Source organism: Canis lupus, chromosome 36 (genome assembly GCF_048164855.1).
Source record: "Canis lupus baileyi chromosome 36, mCanLup2.hap1, whole genome shotgun sequence".
Taxonomy (NCBI): Eukaryota; Metazoa; Chordata; class Mammalia; order Carnivora; family Canidae; genus Canis; species Canis lupus.
The window spans coordinates 5,817,697-5,838,076 of record NC_132873.1 but is presented as its reverse complement, the minus strand read 5'-3'; the positions used below and the strand labels follow the sequence as shown (position 1 = coordinate 5,838,076).

At 51.1% G+C, this 20,380-nt stretch overlaps 2 protein-coding genes across 6 annotated transcripts in view; one reads left to right on the top strand and one right to left on the bottom strand.

The window, feature by feature from the left end:
• Positions 1-16,874, top strand: part of VIL1 (villin 1) — a 25,705-nt gene extending 8,831 nt beyond the window's left edge. The window contains exons 7-20 of the mRNA XM_072812886.1: positions 699-901; positions 1,003-1,081; positions 1,263-1,361; positions 1,977-2,130; positions 2,701-2,801; positions 2,889-3,026; positions 3,798-3,956; positions 5,041-5,220; positions 5,555-5,700; positions 6,317-6,461; positions 6,910-7,098; positions 8,962-9,030; positions 10,111-10,251; positions 14,669-16,874. Of these exons, the coding sequence (XP_072668987.1) occupies positions 699-901; positions 1,003-1,081; positions 1,263-1,361; positions 1,977-2,130; positions 2,701-2,801; positions 2,889-3,026; positions 3,798-3,956; positions 5,041-5,220; positions 5,555-5,700; positions 6,317-6,461; positions 6,910-7,098; positions 8,962-9,030; positions 10,111-10,251; positions 14,669-14,782 (1,917 nt within the window). The 3' untranslated portion in view covers positions 14,783-16,874. The remainder of the gene's footprint in view (positions 1-698; positions 902-1,002; positions 1,082-1,262; positions 1,362-1,976; positions 2,131-2,700; positions 2,802-2,888; positions 3,027-3,797; positions 3,957-5,040; positions 5,221-5,554; positions 5,701-6,316; positions 6,462-6,909; positions 7,099-8,961; positions 9,031-10,110; positions 10,252-14,668) is intronic.
• Positions 15,642-20,380, bottom strand: part of USP37 (ubiquitin specific peptidase 37) — a 95,872-nt gene continuing 91,133 nt past the window's right edge. For all 5 annotated transcript variants that reach the window (XM_072812884.1, XM_072812881.1, XM_072812883.1 and 2 more), the window contains one exon: positions 15,642-20,380. In XM_072812884.1, coding sequence (XP_072668985.1) covers positions 20,293-20,380 — 88 coding nt within the window. In that variant the 3' untranslated portion in view covers positions 15,642-20,292.

Here is a 20,380-nt window from a genome sequence, read left to right as displayed (position 1 = left end):
AGGACGGGGGGCAGGGGGTGGGGACCCACCGGCCTTCCGTGGGTGGTGGACGGGGTGGAGGAGAGAGGGGCGCTATGCTGGAGCAGCCGGGAAGGGGCTGGAGTCCCATTTCCTGAATTGGGAACGACCAGGAGTGACAGCCTGCGGGGGACAGGGTTTAGTTTGGGGCACCTTTAAAATGGGGTTGGAAAAAACAATAAAATGGGGTTGGCGTGGGGCTTGGGTAAATGAGCTGAGAGCAGAGAGCTGGGCTGGTGACAGAGAGAGGAAGCAGGCCCGGGACTGGGGCTGGGGACTGAAGTGGCAGTCCCCAGAGCAGGGGCCGCGGGGCCGAGGAGGGGGAGCCAGGGGTGCGTGTGTGTGCACGTGTGTGTGAGCATGTGTGTGCACAGGCGAGCTCACCGTGGGCAAAGAGACTGAGTACTGTGATACCCAGGGCTCGCTTTTGTCCAAGACTGTGAAGTAAAATCACAAATTTCAAAGTCAAAAGCGAAGGCCCAGCATGTGCACCCCAAACACCCTCTTGCCACCGAGAAACCTGCCTTCCCAGTGGGGTTTGCTTTGGTTCCCTCACACGCACCTTAAGAGCCTGGTCCCCCCTCACGGTGCCTCGTCCCTTGGGGCCGCTGCGGGGTGGGCCGGCTCCCCCTATCCCCTGCCCCACTAGCCTTCGCGGGGTCACCGCGACCTCCCCGCAGGGCATGACCCTGGCCAAGGAGATCCGAGACCAGGAGCGCGGCGGGCGGACCTACGTGGCGGTGGTGGAGGGGGACAACGAGAAGGCCACCCCGCAGCTGATGGAGATCATGACCCACGTGCTGGGCCCGCGCGGCACCCTGAGGGCGGCGGTGCCGGACAACGAGGTGGAGCCGGCGGTCAAGGCCGCCCTCAAGCTGTACCAGTGAGTGTCCAGCTGGGCTCCCCGCGGGCGAGGGGGCTCCGGGGAGGGCGCCGGGGGGCGGCGTGGGACCTCCCGGCCTGTGCTGTGCCTTTGGCCCGCAGCGTGTCGGACGCGGAGGGAAAGCTGGTGGTGCGAGAAGTCGCCACGAGGCCCCTCACCCAAGACCTGCTCAGCCACGAGGTGAGAGGGCCTGGGGACCCCCAGCCCCGACTCCCATCCCGCTGCACCCTGCCCACCCCACCCCAGGTGGGAGCAAGGCCAGGCCCTGGAGGCACCTTGGTGTCTGCCCCCCTCCCCGCGGCCCAGCGCCGACCGCGCCCTCGGGCCCCCACCCCGCGTCACCCTTGTCTCCCACCTCTAGGACTGTTATATCCTGGACCAGGGGGGCCTGAAGATCTACGTGTGGAAGGGGAAGAGGGCCAACGCCCAGGAGAAGACGGGAGCCATGAACCAGGCACTGGTGGGCATGGGGTCAGGCAGGCAAGGAGACGAACAGATAGGGATGGAGAGGGGATGGGGTCAGACCACCCTGGGCCTGACCTGGCGGGGGTGCGGGGGTCAGTTCTGTCCGTCTTGGGGGTTCTCTGCATGCCGGGGGGCCAACCACCAGGCAACCTCGCAGCCTCCTCAGGATGGGAGCTCCCACCTCCATCTCGGTTCAGAGGAAAGAGGGAGAATTGGAGGCTGTACTTTCTGCAAGAGAGAATTGGGTCGACAGGGGGCTGGGTGGGGGCAAGTCGGAGTTTGGGGTCATTATTAGGGCTAAAGTCCGAGTTGGCATGGGGTCAGCGATAGAATCGGAGTTGGGTTCAAGCTTGGAGATGGCAGCTGGTGAACGGGGTTAGAATTGAGGTAGGGTCAAGGTTGGGATCTCGCTGGGTTTTGGGGTTGGGGCCAAGCAGGGTTTAGCTTTGGGGTCAGCACTGGGACTGGGGTTGGGTCCAAGTTTGGGCTTGGGACCAAGGTGTAAGTTTGTGGTGGGGTTGGGGTTAGAGCCAGGCTGCGGCGTGCCGTGAGGGGGTCTGGGGGGGTTCGGAGAGGGACACAGACCCAGCCACCCCCTTTCTCTTCCCAGAACTTTATCAAAGCAAAGCAGTACCCGCCCAGCACACAGGTGGAGGTGCAGAATGATGGGGCCGAGTCAGCTGTGTTCCAGCAGCTCTTCCAGAAGTGGACCCTGCCCAATCGGACTTCAGGCCTGGGCAAAACCCATGCCGTGGGTTCCGTGGGTGAGGCCTGGCCTGAGGCAGGGTGGGGTCAGGAGCCGGAGTGGGGCGGGGGGAGCACCTCCACCTGCCTCCTGCCCCCCTGCATGCGATCTTTCGCCCTGGCTCTGGGCTCCTCAGGGCGGGGTGGGGGGGGGGAACGACACAAGGGAACCTGCATTCCCTTCCTTGGGGCTGTCACTCAAAGGGAGCTGACAAGCACCTGTCTTTCCTTTGGAATGGGGCTGTCGCCCTGGAAAGCAGGCAGCGTCAGTGTGTCGCCACACAGTGTTTGCTGAAGGCAAACTGAGTACCGGGGCCCCTGGAAGAGGATAAAGGGGCTCTCCCTCCCCGGGCTCCCCTGGAGGCCCTGCAGAAGCCCGAGGCTCGGGGGTGGGGGGTGGGAGATGGGGTTCCGCCGCAAGACTGCCGCTCTCTAGCCCTGCGACCTTGGGTAAGCTAGCCGACCTCGCCGGCCTCGGCTTCCCCATCCGGAAAACAGATCTAAGAATTGTAGCTGTCACTCGGGGCTGTTGTGAGGATCTGGGGGCCCTCAGCTTGTGACAAGCTTGTCGCGATTCCCCTTCACTCCAGCCAAGGTGGAGCAAGTGAAGTTTGATGCCACATCCATGCATGTCCAGCCTCAGGTGGCTGCCCAGAAGAAGATGGTGGATGACGGGAGCGGGGAGGTGCAGGTACGGTGAGCAGGGGAGGCCGGGCCGGGGGGCGAGGGGTCAGCGGAACCTGTCCTGGCCCTCATGCCAGCCTGCTACCTGCCCCAGGTGTGGCGCATTGAGAACCTAGAGCTGGTGCCGGTGGAGTCCAAGTGGCTAGGCCACTTCTACGGGGGTGACTGCTACCTGCTGCTCTACACCTACCTCATTGGCGAGAAGAAGAACTACTTGCTCTACATTTGGCAGGTCAGGCCCCACCCAGCCCTGCCCAGAACACCGCCAGCTTGGCTCCCACTCTGGTATACCCCTGCTAAGTGGCCACGACTCTTGAGTTGAATACCTCCAGTGATGGGGAGCTCACCCCTTTATCATACTGGGACTCCTTTGGCTATGAGATCCCACTGGCACGGGGTACCCCCATTCACAACCCTTTCCCCTCTCTGGGTTCACGGAGCCTCCCTTCCAATGTCCATGGCTTCCAGAACATTCCCTTCCTGTGCTCAAAGCACTGTTTCTGTGTCCAGATATGAGTGAGCAGAGAGATGTGTGGGTGCTGGGGGTAGCGGTGTGGTAGCCACAGTGTTGTCCCAAGTAAGAAGGAGAGGAGGGCAGCCCAGGTGGCTCAGGGTTTAGCACCGCCTTCGGCCCAGGGTGTGATCCTGGAGACCCGGGATCGAGTCCCATGTAGGGCTCCCTGCATGGAGCCTGCTTCTCCCTCTGCCTGTGTCTCTGCCTCTCTCTCTCTCTCTATGTCTCTCATGAATAAATAAATAAATAAAAAAGAAGAGGAGGAGGTCTGGGGTCAGGGCGGGGGGCAGGGTGCGGGGCAGGTGAGCTGGGAAAGGACTTGGTTCGGGTCAGGTTTGGTTTGGGCCATGTCCAGGGCGCTGTTTGGAGGGGCAGACAGTTGCTTTGGGGCCAGTTGAGAATCGGGGATGGGGTTGTTGCCGCGGCCGGGGACGGGCTCAGAACCGGGCCAACCGTGTCCCCCTCCCCTTCCACTGTGCTTGTCCCCAGGGTAGCCAAGCCAGCCAGGATGAAATAACAGCCTCTGCCTATCAAGCTGTCACCCTAGACCAGAAGTACAACAACGAACCGGTCCAGATCCGGGTCCCGATGGGCAAGGAGCCACCACACCTCATGGCCATCTTCAAGGGACAAATGGTGGTTTACCAGGTGTGGCTGCTGGCCTGAGGCTCCTGGCGGTACCCACAATCGCGGTGGGGCAGGCACCAGGAGATGGGGCAAGGGCCTGGGGCGGGCCCGGGGTGAAGCGCATCCTTAGTGGGACAGGACTGTTTGAGGCCCCACCATGTACATGGAACTGGCAAGACAAACAACCTCTCAGGACTTTAAGAACATGCAAGGGGTACACAGGGTGTGCAAGTACCGTTAGTCTCTGCACCCCATCTCCCTGGATCCTCTACATGAGAACGGGTGTTCGTTTGGCTGGATTTGCCCAAGCGATGAGCCTGCCCAAACTGCGTCGTGCCCTCTAACATAATGGCATAATGGCATAGGCATGTCCCGCACTCATTTAAGAGATCATCTGGGGCCTTCATCATGAAGCCTGGGGCCTCCTCAAAGTGCCAGGGCAGGAACAGGCCACGCATTCCTGTTGCCTGTCTTGTTGGGACAGCAGCAGACTAACAGCCTCAGGCACCGTGTGGTTAAACCCAGACACACAGGTTGAGTCCAAAGGGGGGCGTGAATGGGAGCCTGCGCCCTTACAGGGCAGGAGAGGGAACCCGAGAGGCCGGGCAGGCGGGGAGTTCCTGGCAGAAGTGGGGCTTGGAGGAGCCCTTGACGTCAGGGTCAGAGTTGAAGAGCTCAGCAGAGGTAAAATGAGGCATGCAGTGCAGGAGCACCAGCAAGGACAAAGGCCCAGGGGAGCGGTCCACATGGAGCCGTGAGAAGCCTGGTCGAGCTAAACGCGAGGGTCTGGAGAGAGCCGAGTGTCTGGAAGGGCCATTTGCACCTGCGTCCTGTGGGGCCTTCAAAGGCTGGGCTCAGGAGCGGGTTCTAGCCTATACGCACTGGGGAGCCACTGAAGATTTCGGAGCAGGGCTGTGCCATGACCAAAGCAATGTCTTCAAAGGCTAGTCTGGTAATGATGCGTCAGGACCCGGGGGCGGGCAGCCCCACCCCAGCCTCTCTTCTGCTCTGTTCTCTGTGTCCTTCTCGTATCTTCTGTTGTTTGCACTAAGTTGCTCTCTGTCTCTCTGTCTCTCTCTCTCTGCCTTCTCCCCACACTCTCCAGGGAGGCACCTCCCGGGCCAACACACAGGAGCCAGTGCCCTCCACACGGCTGTTCCAGGTCCAGGGAACCAGCGCCAACAACACCAAGGCCTTTGAGGTCCAGCCCCGGGCCAGCTCCCTCAACTCCAATGACGTCTTCATCCTTAAGACCCAGTCCTGCTGCTATCTATGGTGCGGGAAGGTGTGTGCGGGGCCTGGTGGCCTCCTCCTCCCCAAGGGGGTCTTAGGGGTCCCCGGGCCTCCTGGGAGCCTCTGGCCAGTAGGTCTGGCTCATTTCCCAGTGACCTCTAGCCAGCCTCCCTTCTCCCTTCCTGTAAGGAGCGGGCGACTCCTGTCCCCTCTGCCATTCTTTGGTGTGTCGAGGACGGAGGAGGGGTGTGCACGGGGCCCTGATCCAGGCAGAAGGGCCGTCTTGGACGAGGAGCTCTGGGCCAGTGAATGTGGTGGAAGGGTGGCAGTCGGTGTGGCAGTAGAGATGGCCTTGCCCCAAAGAGCTGATCCCCTCCTCTCCCCAGGGCTGCAGTGGGGACGAGCGGGAGATGGCCAAGATGGTTGCTGACACCATCTCCCGGACAGAGAAGCAAGTGGTGGTGGAAGGGCAGGAGCCGGCCAACTTCTGGGTAGCCCTGGGTGGAAAGGCTCCCTATGCCAACACCAAGAGGTAACTACGGGGACCCTCTGCCTCCAGCTCACGACCTGAGGCTGGAGAGCCTCTCAGCACCTCCATCCCATGGCCCAGAGCCTGCAGCAAGCATGGACTGTGGACTCTGGGTACCAGGTCCCTGGGGCTGGAAGACGAGTAAGGGGCAGCCCATGCCCTCAGAGCCTCTTGGGCACAGGGGCTGTGTCTGTGCGGTATGCCTGGGGCCTGTTGGGCATGTTTTCTTGGCAAATGGAGTTCATGGCAGTAGGAAGCAACTCAAAGAAAGGGACAGGGCTTGCCCTTTGGGAAAAAGGTGCCGGAGCCCTGCCCTTTAGTGTTGAGGCCCAGTAGTTCTAGGCCTCCTACTGCTACTGTCGGAGGCCTAGAAGGAAGATATCAGAAAGAACTTCCCAACGGGCCTAAGGAAGAGCTTCTGGAATGCACGCCCTGGAAAGGCGGTGGGGCTTTCTCCCATGGAGCACTCTTAGACTCTTGGGAGGAGGGGAGCACTTTTTGTGGGATCAGGAAAAAAAGAGCATTCTCTGAGAAGCTGGGCTTTCCAAGTAGGAGTTCTGTGTCCTCGATTTTTCTTTCCCTGCCTTCTTGTCAACACAATTTGGTCTCCATCCCGCAGATTGCAGGAGGAAACCCTGGCCATCACGCCCCGGCTCTTTGAATGTTCCAACCAGACCGGGCGCTTTCTGGCCACAGAAATCCCTGACTTCAATCAAGATGACTTGGAAGAGGACGATGTGTTCCTGCTAGATGTCTGGGACCAGGTACCTGGGCCTGAGGACCTCCCTTCCTACCAGCTCCATTCCCACAGCCGAGAAAGGGTGACTTTAGGGACAGGCAAGGTCTGACACTGTCTCAGCTCCCTTATTCATCCTTCCTGGGAGTGGGATGTGAACAAGAGCCTAAGGAAGAAAGAGGCAGGTGGGGAGGAATGTGCCCAAAGGGGCTGCAGGGCAAGATGTATTTTCCCAAAGCCCCACCTCTGTCACACGGCAGAAGCATGTTCTTGAGGTCAGTGGCTCTGGAGAGGCTGGGACTCAGGCTGGCAGGTTATCCAAGCAGAGGGCATCTGTCCAAACCGTTCATGTCCCAGCTGCAGAGTCAAGACCAGATGGGGCCTGCCTGAGGTCACTTAGCCCCCACTCTCGGCCATCGGAGCCCGGTGGGCCAGGGGGGACGGGCAGGGCTGCCCACACTCTGCATTCTCCACAGGTCTTCTTCTGGATCGGGAAGCACGCCAACGAGGAGGAGAAGAGAGCCGCAGCCGTCACGGCACAGGAGTATCTCAAGACTCACCCCAGCGGCCGTGACCCCGACACCCCCATCATCGTGGTGAAGCAGGGATACGAGCCCTCCACCTTCACCGGCTGGTTCCTGGCGTGGGATCCCTTCAAGTGGAGTGTGAGTGGCCGGCCGGCCCTCACCCTTACGGCCTTCTCCGGGAGGCCCCTGTGCACACCCCCGGGGCCAGGCCAGACTCCCAGGCTGTTCTGTTCGTCCTGAGAGAGGACCAGTGATAAATTTTTATTTTTTTATTTTATTTTTTTTTTAATTTTTATTTATTTATTCATGATAGACATAGAGAGAGGCAGAGACACAGGCAGAGGGAGAAGCAGGCTCCATGAGGGGAGCCCGACGTGGGACTCGATCCTGGGGACTCCAGGATCACGCCCCGGGCCAAAGGCAGGGCCAACCCACTGAGCCACCCAGGGATCCCCAGTGATAAATTTTTAAAGGGGCCCAAGGGGGCCTCGAGTGAGGAGGAAGGCTGTGTGAGACCATTAGGCCCCCTGGTGAGGGAGAGGAAGGCAATCTGTCAACCCCCAGGCTGATGACGGGGCCTTGCCTGTGTACCAGACTTAGCTCAGGGCTGCTGCACGTTATTGCTAAGAGCCGTACTGACCAGTTAAATTAAAGCTGAACAAAATCAAAGATTCCATTTCTCACAAGCCCGAAGCTAGGTGCTTCATAGCCGCCTGCGGCTGGTGGCTCCCATTTGGACGGCACAGAGAAGGAACATTCCCATCTCCGTAGACACTTCTCGGAGACAGTGCTGGCGAATCCTCAAGCCAGATGAAATGACACGTCAGTTCTTGAGGACAAATGTCTTCCTGGCACTACATCCTAAGCCAAATGGGTCATACCTGTGGCCCTTATCTGGGGGACAGTGAGTCAGACTTTCACAGGGTTTTCCTGAACTGGCTGCACATAGAAGCAGAAGGAGGGTCCTCAGGATGGAAGCCTGTGCAAGGTTTCTGCAGGAAGAGAGAAGGCTAAGGTGGAGAGTGCTGGCCCGGTGGCTTTGGGTGCACGAAAATTTGCACAACGGATGAGTTTAGGGAAACAGAGCTTAGATTCATTTCCTCGGAACCGTTTTTTGAAGGCATCCGTTCAGTGGTTGATGGGCTGAATTTAGTCTTGAGGAGAGATGAAACAAATCTCAAGGCTGCAAATCTAGATGCTAGAACTCTTTTTTTTATGATTTTATTTATTCCTTTATTATTTTAATTAATTTATTTTTAAGTAGATGTTTTAAAAGATTCTATTTATTTTTTTAAATAAATTTATTTATTTATTCATGAGAAACACAGAGAGAGAGGCAGAGACACAGGCAGAGGGAGAAGCAGGCTCCACTCAGGGAGCCCCAATGTGAGACTCGATCCCAGGACCCCGGGATCACGCTCTGAGCTAAAGGCAGACGGCCAACCGCTGAGCCACCCAGTGTCCCGATGCCAGAACTTCTTAAATTCATATCGGTGTCAACTCTGGAGGCCTTCCCTCCCCTCCAGTCCTCGCTGGCTTCTCTCTGGGTCAGCGCAACTGCAGTCATGACGTGCCATGCAGGGCCAGGCCCCGGGTGTATGGAGATGGCCGAGGTCCCTTCTATGGCTTCATCTTTCTGCGGTAGGGTCCCCTCCAGGCTCTGGGACGAGACCCCTGTGGTCCCCAGAGCCCCCACCATGGAGGCAGGTTCTCCAGGCTGCATGTGGCTGCTTGCTCCGCCTCCGAGGGTGGTCTCCATCCCCACATGGGGCTGAGGGGGCCTTTGCTGACCAGCGCCCTGTGGGTGCCCATCCTCCCCATCTAGCCTCTTGTCTTGGGGTCCCTCCCCCAGGCCCAGGCCCAGGTCCCGGCCCCGGCCCCCTCTTCCCCTTCCCACCCCCAGGACTGAGACCAGCCTTCTTTCAGCCCCCGGAAGGAAAAAAATTCTTCCATCTCCTCTGCTGAGAGCCGGGTCTAACTTGTTATTTACTTTATGTGCAGAACACCAAATCCTATGAGGACCTGAAGGCGGAGCTCCAAAGCCCTGAGGACTGGAGCCAGATCACTGCTGTGAGTATGGGGAGGTGGCAGGCTGACGACGCGCAGCCCCACGGGAGCTGAGAAAGCTCTAGCAACGATAGCAGGGTCCCCGGCTTTCCTTTCCACCATGTCCTCCCACGGCTCAGGAAAGTGCTTCTCCCTATTTAACTTCGAGCTTTTGAAGCCTGTTTTCTTTTTTTTTCTTCCACTTCCTAGTATGATGGTGCATTAAGAGAACAGTCTGGGTGATGGGAGCTTGGAGCAAGGGGGGTGCAGCTGGTTAAAACGCAGATCCCAAAGTCCCACTCACTCCCCCAAATTCTGGCGTGTGGAACTGGGACGAGCCCCAGGAATATGCCTGTTGTAAACGAACAGCCAGGTGATTTGTTAGTGCATGGGCTACACTTTGAGAAAGAATGATTTGTCTGCCTTGGTCACCCTGGGGTCCCCTCTCCAGACCTGTGGCCTCTCACCTAGTTAATAGAACCACATCGAGCCTATTGGCCTAGGATGTGGAAATCCGAAAGCAAAGCCCTTCCTTCCAGAAATTCTCAGGCTGGCAAGGGGAGGCGTGACCAAGTAGACTCTGTAGAAATGTGTCCAGGGCACGAGAGCAGTTTCACAAGCACGCTGGGGTCATTAGTAGATAATGCAGGCTTCTTGGCCCCACCCGCAGGCTGAACACCTGCACACTCAATAAACCCTTCACGGTGGACAGATACTTTGGGCAGAAAAGCATAGATAGGTCAAGGCTAAGCGAGCTGATGACAGTTTCATGACAGATAAGAGAAAGAGGCCCATAAATGCCCAAGGTGGACCTCAGACATCTGTGGGAAGCCATGGAGAAGTTCAGAAATCATAGAACAACATAATCACCTTCCACCCATTGGCTTTGGTTGGGTACAAACCCAGCAAGGTTTTGCTCACAGGTCCGCTGGAATGGTGTGTTCTTGTGAGGACTGTGTACATGCAGGTGGGTGCGCAGTGGGGGCTATGGAAGGCTTCTTGAAGGAGGTGCTCTAGAATCAGTATTGACTCCAGAGAAGAAAGCAGCCTTGGAGGTCATCACAAACCAGTCGAATTGACTAGTGGTTTCCTTTTCTTCCCTAGGAGATCACCAAACCTAAGCCGAACACGTTCACCGCTAACACCAGCCTCATTTCTGGGCCTCTACCCGTCTTTCCCCTGGAGCAGCTGGTGAACAAGTCTGTGGAGGAGCTCCCTGAGGGTGTAGACCCCACTAGGAAGGAGGTAGGTCAGACGAGGAGGAGGGGGAGGATGGGGAGGAGGAGGAGGAGGAGAGCTGGCTGCCATTTGCTGGACAGCACTAATTGCCCTCCCCTGACCCCCAGCCCTGACTGTGCCCTGCAGGTGATTAGGTGCTGGGGGTGCCCTGGTGAACACAACAGAACTGGTCTTCACCTCTATGTGAGATCACAGCTCAGTGAGGACAGTGGGTTCAAAGGATCCTGGTTATAGTATCATTTAACTTCAGTGATGATAAGGGCCACAAAACAACAACAACAACAACAACAAAAAGATAAGGACCACAAAGGTGAAGTGCAGGTGCCATGAAGAGTATTCCAAAAAGGAACCTGATTTAGGGAGAGAAGATTGCCTTCTGAAAGGGGAACAGGAATTATTTAGGCAAATGGATTATTCCTGGAGAAGGGAACAGCATGCACGAAGCCCAGAGGCAGGGAATAAGCAGGGCGGCCAGCTGGCTGTGGGATGCGGAGCTGGGGAGCAGCAGGCACGGGGGCTGGGGGCCCGAGGGAGCAGTGCCTGTTACGCCACGTTGGGGAACGTGGTGTCTGTCCAAAGTAGACAGGAGCCATCATGGTTGGAGCAGGGGAGTGGCAGTCGAGTTTAAGCTTTTAAAAGATCGCTATGGGGCACCTGGCTGGTTCAGTCGGTAGACTGAACTTTTAAAAAGTTTACCTTTTAAAAAAATATTTTATTTATATATTCATGAGAGAGAGAGAGAGAGAGGGGCAGAGACACAGGCAGAGGGAGAAGCAGGCTCCGTGCAGGGAGCCCGACATGGGACTCGATCCTGGGACTCCAGGATCACGCCCTGGGCTGAAGGCGGCGCTAAACCACTGAGCCATCTGGGCTGCCCTAAAAAGTTTACTTTTAAGAAGTTTTAAAATATTAAGGAAAAAACCCGATTTTATTTATTTATTTATTTATTTATTTATTTATTTATTTATTTATTTATTAAGTAATCTCTGCACCAAGCATGGGGCTTGAACTCACCACCCTGAGATCAAGAGTCACACTCTCTACAGACTGAGACACCCCCAAAGTAAAACCTTAAATAAAAAAGATCACTATAGCTACTCAGTGAAAAAGGGACTGGAAGGTGGCAAAAGCAGCAGCCATAGGCAGGCTGAGTGGTGGACGGGAGTGTAGAATAGGCGGTGGCTGGGGAAGCGGAGGACAGGAGATGGTTTAGAGAAATATTTAGGAGGTAAAGTCAATGGCACTTGGTAATTACTGATGAAAGGAGTGTGTGTGGGGGTGCAGTTGTGTCATTTCCTGAGATGAAAAAGAAACACCTCTGGGGCAGAGCTTAGATGGGACAACAATGAGTTTGGTGGTAGCTGTGCCATTTGAGGCAGCCTGGAGACATCGGAGTTGCTGTGTATTTGGTGGGCAGGCTCTTCAGAGGTGCGCCAGCGCGAGGTGCTTCTGGTGGCTGCAGCTGCAGGTCCCACTTGGGTCACTTGTGGGGAGAGAGTATGGTAAGAAGAGTTTGTTAAAAACACAGTTCCAATGTCTGTTCGTTCCTGCTATGTGAAGATCCAAAATAGATGGCAAATCTAGCCTGATGTGGGTATTGAGGGAAAATGCACTCTGGGTATAAGAAACCGTAAAGAAGTGTTACTAATGGATTAAAGAGTCCACAGAACAGAGATGCCCGATTTCTCCAAGAAATGGGCCTGATACATGTTTAAGTGTATTGTTCCCAGAGCATTTGCTCTGCCCTTCACCTTGGAGACCAGTCCATGCATTATCTCCCAGATGTACCCATCTGTGTCCTTGCTGGAATAATGGGATGGTCCCAATATATTTTTTGGTAACAGTGATATTATGAATATTCTTTGCCCAGCACCTGGTGCATAGCAAGTGCTCTGTAAACATAAGCTGCTCTTATGAGTGCCTGAGAAAACTGGAGAGGGGAAGGGACTTGCCCCACGTAACTTGACATAAGCTACTTAGTGGCAGAGTCAGGGCAAGAACCAGGTCTTCGGAGTCCTGCCGCCTTGCCGCTACCATCTTGTGATGGTATTTCCTTATTTCCGAAAGGAGGGGGAGCCAGTGTTATTGAACCAGGTGATTGATAGGGGGCCGAAGGGATGGTGCATTTGGAATGGGACAAACAGAATCAAGACAACCCTACCATGGTAGACACAGTCTACAAAATCTAAGATTCTTTTATTTTTATTTTTATTTATTTATGATAGTCATACAGAGAGAGAGACAGGCAGAGACACAGGCAGAGGGAGAAGCAGGCTCCATGCACCAGGAGCCCGATGTGGGACTCAATCCCGGGACCCCGGGATCACAACCTGAGCTGAAGGCAGATGCTTAACCTCTGAGCCACCCAGGTGTCCCTGTGGCTGATTTTTTTAAAAAGATTTGAGAGCGAGAGAGCACGGGCACGCAGTGGAGAGGGGCAGAGGGTGAGGGAAAAAGAATCTGGACTCTTCTCAGGGAGAAGCCCAATATTGGGCTTGATCTCAAGACCCTCAAATCATGATCTGAGCCGAAACAAGACTCAGACGCTTAACCGACTGTACCACCCAGGTGCCCCGTTTTTTTGTTTTGTTTTTAATCATGGGAATAACATACATACTTGTGGGAGAGCTGTAGGTTCAATGTTCAGTGGGGAGAGTAGGAGAGGGCTTCAGTCCTCTCTGGCTGCTCCAAACTCGGACGGGGAGCCAGGGGCAATGAAGAGTGGGGTGGTGGGCCTGGCTGCAGGCAGTAGCAAGAGGATAATCTGAGTACCAATGAGTAAACCACAGAGAGGCGGATGTGGGTATGGGTGAGGCCAGTAATCAGCTGGTAGGACCACAGAGTCCAACAGCAGGACTGGTGGAAAGATACAAGTCCACTGGGATGGGCAGTTCCTGCTATCTACCCTCCGGGTCAGAGTCCAGAAGTTGCAGCCAAGCTGTGGAGCCAGCCTGGGTGGGGCCAGAGAGGGCACCTGCAGCCCCAGTGGTGAAGGACCTGGGGTGGCGGTTTGCTACAAACCAATTTGGTGTAGGCACATCTTCCCCAGCCACTGATGCTCGAACCGCTCACCTTTCCTCTCTTCTTCCCTGCCTGGGGAGGGGCGGGGAAGGGCAGGGGCAGGGCTCTCAGGGAACTTGAGGAGCGAATGCCCGGAGGCAGGAGGCAAACCTAAAGACAGGTTAGAGAACTGAGGCAACAGACCACCTGAGCTTGAAGTCCACCTACAGATGTTTTCCAAGCTGTTTCTTTAAGGGCTCTCTGCAGGAGTGGATAAAGCACTCCCCTGGGGTGGCAGTTGGGGGGGCTCACATTGAAAAGAACCCATGGCTCTTACTACCTCGTCCTCTTCTTGGGGCCTGGGGAGCAGAGGTGAAGGCTGGGGGATGCTGTTTCATAGCAGCTTCAATTTGGGGTTCTCACACGATGTGCCTTGAGGGCACTTAGCTGGCCTTAAGCAGTATTGTCTACGATCGAGTTAGCTGGGAGCAAAGGTCATCTCAGGCAAGCCCTTCATTTCATGAAGCAGCATATCCTGGGCTTAGAAAGTGGTTTCCAGGTCATGATCTCTAAACTAAGAGCAAAAAAGTAGATAGAATTGTGCTAAGCTTCTAGATCATTCACAGGATGGGAGAAGCCAGGATGAGTCATCCACTTCCGCTCAGAACAGCCAGGTGTTTCTGCAAGTGCCGCAGCTGTACATGTGTGCCAGACTGCTGCGTGCTCTGCTCTTCGGGCTGGGGTGGCCGGCCTTGCTCACTTGATCTCGAGCAAGGTGGGGCCCAGGAGGGCAAGCCCCTCCCCAGGCTCACAGGCTCTTGCTAGCAGAGCTGGGCCTCCTGTGTAACAGCAGAGTCTTGTATATCCAGACGTGGGTAGATTCCCTTCTGGGGCTCATCTGCTGACCCTGTGGGCCAGATACAGAAAGGATCCCTCGCTTGGGTCCACGGTTCAGTAAGACAGATGAACAAGATACTGGTTTCCAGTGCCCTTTCCTGTGTAGTATCATTTTCCTCCCCATAAAAGCATTACAAAGAAGCAAAAATTGGCCTTTATTCTCCCATCTTATAGAGGAAAACTAAGACATTCTCTTAGTTGGCCAATTCCTTAAGCAAGCTAAAGTCAAATGTCCTAGTTATTTCAGAGCTAGGGTGCTAGGGTGCACTTGTCAAAAGGAGCTCAATCTTTTTTTTTTTTTTTTTTTTTAAAGGAACTCAATCTACCTCATGTTGGTCACATTCCAAATTCAGGGATCAAACTTCTTAGACCTCACGTGTCACCTGACTCCTCCCCAACCATCCTGGTTCTCCTGACCTTACCTGCTTTTGCCCCTCATGTAGTTACTATACCACACCTATAGGACTTCTCAAAGTAAACCGTGGGGGAAGAAGGTGACCGTTGCCTTCTGGTTCCTCTCTTCTAGGAGCACCTGTCTGTCGAGGATTTCACCAAGGTCTTGGGAATGACACCCACGGCCTTCTCTGCCCTCCCTAAATGGAAGCAACAAAACCTCAAGAAAGAAAAAGGCCTGTTTTGAGAAGCAGAAATGGTTGTGGTTGGAGAGCAGTCCCCTATCTTGTTTGCGGTTTCATTGTTTTCATGACTGGCCTATTAGTCCTGTACTAATTGAAGTGAAATTTTATCTGTGAGTGGCTGTCTGTGGCATTGCCACTTTTATTTAATAACCTAACTATACTTCCAGAATGATACCTCCCTAAGAAGACTATGGTCTCAATTTCAGCTAAGAAGCTGGTCACATTGTTTCCATCCTGGGTGTTAACATCACTTTAATCATCCTGTTCAGACTTTTCCCTTCTTAGAAGAGCAAACACTCCACAAAACATTTGAATTCTGAGGGTCCCTTGGTCTTCCTCTCTTGTGACTAATTTTTATCTAAGAAGAGTGGATTGAAGCTTTTGCAGTTTTACATCTTTCCCAGAGTAATGGCTTTTCCTTTTCACACTTTCCTGATTTAGGCGACAAGTTAAAGGGGACTCCTTTGCAAGAGTTGAATGGCCTGGGAAAAGGCCCAGTTAGGAAGTTTCACACTAACTGGTTCCCAGCAAAAGCAACATACCCACTGGGTATGTCTCTATTGGAGGCCGTTTCATGCCTGTCTGGTACCAATAAGGCAAAGGAAGAGCTTAGCTAAGCCCAATGCCGAGTTAAAACTGTCATCCAGGACCTCTGCAAAGCTTCACGGGCTCCTCCAGTGAAAACGAGAACTCTGTGGACTCCAGCCATGTGGCTGTCTGCCCTTCCGTTTCCTCTAAGGTGTGATGCTGCTGCATGGAAGTCCAAACCAGAAAGCCAACAGAAAGTGATTTAACAACCTCAACCAATGGTTAAGTGTCTGAAAGGTTATGTCCTTTCCGGAAATAACAGGCGAACCAACACAAGGTTAATAAAGGCTTTAATTTCACACACACAAAAAACTCTATGCATAATTTAAAAGGAAACAAAAATAAGGAAAAACCGTAAAGGATACAGAGGAACAGTTCTGCTAAAACACAGATAAAGTGCCGCTCCATACGAAACAACATAAAGAATCAGAATCAAGTCACTCTGAACACAAAGAAAGAAAATCACCTCACAAATAATGTGGCCAAAGCTGCCAGCAAATCTGGTAGTGGCTCAATTAGGCAAAGTGTAGGACCCTTCCTTCGGTTTTCCTCTCTATAGTAAACAACACTGACAACAGGCCAGAGGAGTTGGGATGGAAGGGCAAGCTCAGAGAGGGAGGGAAGCCTTGGGGACGAGAAGTGTGTGGTCTCACTCCCTGCATCCCCTCTGTTCTTGAAACAGGCCAGGTCAGTTGATTGCTCTTGTTTTGGCATTTGACCTATTGAACTTGGGTCTTGATTCAGACCCTCATCCCCTCTATTGTTTCACCAGTGAATTCGCCTATACTTTGAACCTCTTAATGTACTTTAAGTCCAATATTCTAAAATCAACTGCTTTTACTCATACTGGCACACTTTTTATTAAAAACTTCGAAACCTCAGACATATAGCACACATGGAAAGAAAAATTTACTGTGTATAAATATGATACAACAGAAAAGACTGCCTGAAGTCTAATAATCAAAGCATGCCATAAAGGAGTCAGTGATTGTGGTGACAAGAGCAAAAAACTGTCACAAAACTCTCAAGGCCGACCAAACTGTAGTTTCCCAATAAAATATGTTTTTCAGATGTTAATAAGACATACCAATAGAGACAAAATTAGAATTTTGAAGTAATGCATTTGAAAGATATTAGATGGCAGAAATCCATTCAGTTTTGTACACACTTAAAGAGAGCATTACTCAGTGGTAAAGCAAGATGGGGAGAAGGAAAGGATACACCTGTTTTGGTGTTTTGGGGGGACACCCATGGGACTTGCATCTGGTACTGGGTTGTTCATTATTCTAAAAATCTCCATATATATATATACAAGATCTGAATGTACTTGGGAGATCTAGCTCTGTTTCCCCGACTAAAGACCACCGGGGGTGGGGAATGCCAATTTAAAGAGAAAAAAAAAGTTTGGCTGACTAGGAGTATCCACTGCAGTCATTTCAGAGGACAAAGAAAGAAGAAGAGTAATGTTTTTATTTGTTTTAATATAAACTCTTTTCAGACCATGGAGTTTACAACTACTTTTTTTCTGTATGTCTCCAAACCTCACTCCCATGCTCTCTCTATACTCTAACACTTAACTATATAGACACTGCCAAAAATCTCTTCAATTTAGGTGTTTCCAAATTTCATTATACAACTATATCTGTAGCTGTACATGTGTAGAGCTATGTTTATATAGTTACATAATGGTAACTGCAATACAGAAGAATAAGTAAATTCATGAATTCACTTGGTGAGGGTTTAATTCTTACAGTTTCTCTTTTGGAAGAATTCTACACTTGAATTAGAAGTAAAGAAATGTATAGTCTAATATTTGCCTCCCAGAGTTAATCAGCTGATCTCTAAGTATCACTGTATACTTTTTAAAAATGTAAACACATTTACATTTGTTACATCTGTTACTGAGCCATTAAGTTAGGCCTGAAATTAACAGACCCTGGCAAGTAAACAAATAGCTTTTGGAATCAAAATATAAATAGAACAATTCATGGACTTGCTTCTTCTTATTCTATCCTGCTGAGACAAAACGGATGAGTGAGCACACACATATAAATACATTGCCCACAAATCAGAGTGTCTATCTTCTCATGGGCCTGGATTAAGGTCATGGCTACTAAAGGGACAGCAGCCGTCTGGGCACATGCAACTTCTAATTCTCCAAATACTCGGGGATAAGAGTCAGTAAGTTTGACTTTTAGTTTTTCCCTTCCAAAAATTTTCAATTAAGATCAGTTGTCTGCAGGACTAAGTGCTGTCAAGTTCCAATTCAATGCCATCTAAAGTAATGTAACCACATTTGGTATTTTCAATAGAAAATAGGTGGCTGTGTGGGCTGCCCGGGACTGAAGCACTCTGTCCTTATCTGACTTGTCCCTTCCTGGCCCCAACACATCAAATGTCCCCCCACCCCTGCTCTGATTCTGAGCAAACTGATCATACTGTGCAAAAAAATAATATATTATCTACTTACAATTTTTAAATATATACAGCCAGCTCAAAAAAACAATAAATCCCTACAATGCGGTCCCTCTGAAATCGCCAACTGTAGTCCTGAACCCTTCCCTGAACCCAAATGAGAAATAAAGTGTAGTGAAAGGGGAAATAAAGGAGTGCAGGGAGAGAGGAAGGCTGACCAGGCCACAACAATGCATGGGCTACCAAGGAAAATTCATATCCCAAACTTGCAAGCACATGAGCAATGATAAAATTCATCTACCTCAGTAACCTATTTTCAACTAACAAGTCCAGACCAAGAAATGAAGATCAAACCAAGTTTCTTTCCTTTTCTTTTTTTTTTCAAACCAGGTTTTTGAACCACGTGTACTTCTAAACCAACCAACCAACCAACCAACCACACACACACACACACACACACTACAAAAAACAAGTCAAATGAGGGCACTTCTGGACAATCAGGCTTATGGCATCATTTCTATTTTTTTATGCCCTAACGTATCCCCCACTTCAAAATATTTCCAGTCATATTTTTAACAGCACCTCTTGAAGCTCTCAAATGCAAATATGTGGAAGAGAAGTCCTAATTAGTTATAGAATTTGATCATCACTTCACTCATTCTGGAGAAAACCAGTTATTTTCCAGCAAAAGCTGTAGTTTTTAAAACAAGTATCTTCTTCTGCTCTATATTACTCATGGATAACCTACCAGCACACCATTTCGGGACATTCACTATAGTAGTGTATAGGTAAATGGTAGGAGGCAGAGCTTTCATCTGTAGTTAACCAATGTGCTGGGGCCATTTACGATTTAAAAACAGAAAATTTTAGAACAAGTTACTATGTCAGAACATGTCCAAGTGTGGGGCTGAAGCTCTCTTAAGGCAATCTTCCAGAAAAGATGTTGCATCTTCTGTGATGATGGACTTTAACATGTTTCCTCCCCTGAAAAACTGATGTGGTTTTGTCCCTACCTCAGAACTGAACTAAGAATTACCTCCTTGTTGATGATAAAAGCAAGAAAAACATGTAAGAAAATACTGAAGATTGCATTTTGCTATACTTCACTGTGTGAGCCTAAGGATTCCTGGGCTTACAAAATTATTTTGTGGATAGAATTCTGCTCTCAAACTCATTCTTTATATGGTTTCATAAACTGTTTAATAACCAAGCTGGTTATGCCAGCTGAGTGACTAATGTGGTACTTAATGTTGCACTCCCACTTAGTCTCAACTCAAAGCACCCAGAAAGATAAAATGTATCATGCACCTTTGTTATTTGTTAGTTCTTGGGATTACCTAAACCAATCTCATTCTAATTCTCACCCTGTTTTAAGGGCAAAGCCAGACAGCAAATGATTAAATGTTCAAGCTTTCTCTTAAGCTGATGTACTTAATTTTCCCACTTGCAGTAGGGCTTCTAGTGGTCCAGAGTTTTCAGCTTTAATACAAGAATCATCATCTGGATCCCCTCCATGTATGAGACAGATGCCAGCATTCTTCCTTAATCCCAAATATCCTTGCTGGGGAATTCCAATTGGGATTATTATTTTCCTACCTCTTACAGTTTGGTTGTGATCTATTAAGGTAATGCTCGCTCCACAGAAGAATGATACAGAAGAAAACAAAGATTTTACCTTCACTACCATACTAATATAGATGATATACAATGAATATACTGTGTGAAGGAACCTCTTTAAAGAAAATACAAAGTATACAACAAATACCAAACGGGACCATAACCCATTCCAAAGCACCAACAATCCATTTCTTGGGACTGCATGTAAACAGCAAAAGCATCACAAATCCATGAAATAATTTTTTTAAAAAAGCTCCTCACGCCAGGTGGCAGAAATGTCTCTCCTTTGCAAGGAGGACAAACTGTCATTAGTGTAACATGGAGAGCTGGCTTTCCAGTGAACTCTACTAATAAGAAACACACATGAAAGATTATATACTTGAGTGAAACTACTCAAGGAACAGAAAAGCTAAATGTCAACTGATATGTATATCTTTACACATCTCTCAGGTGAATGGACTCTTTGACACCTTCATTTCTTCTCCAAACTGCTGTGCTATTAATTTTGAGCAGGCATTCTCTGGTGGCTCCTCCTAACTCTTTAAGGCTCCATTCATTCCACATATATGTGTGCACGTGTTTGTATGTACATATATATATATGTATGTGTATATATATATGTACAACATGTATTCCTAAGACAAAAGGAAGTGCCACTTTTGTAGGAGAAAAAGAGGATAATCAGCTACAGATGTGAGACCAAAGTTTCCATAAAAACAATTAGCATGGAGCGTTCCACATAATTGCAATTTTCGTCTTTTGGTTTGGCCCTGAGCTGTTTGTTGCTCCCGCATCAAGTAGAATTCCAAATTCTCCTCGGCAGAGGAAAGGTGAGGTGGGCAGCAATAAGAGGGAATACGCAGTGCACACTGCCAAGCCAGGAGTTTGTTCCTCACAAGGCCTGACGAGTGGTCTTCCCCACTTCCATGCTAAGTGCCTGAGAATTCTTTTCCGTTTCCAGCAGTTCATCAAAGATCTCC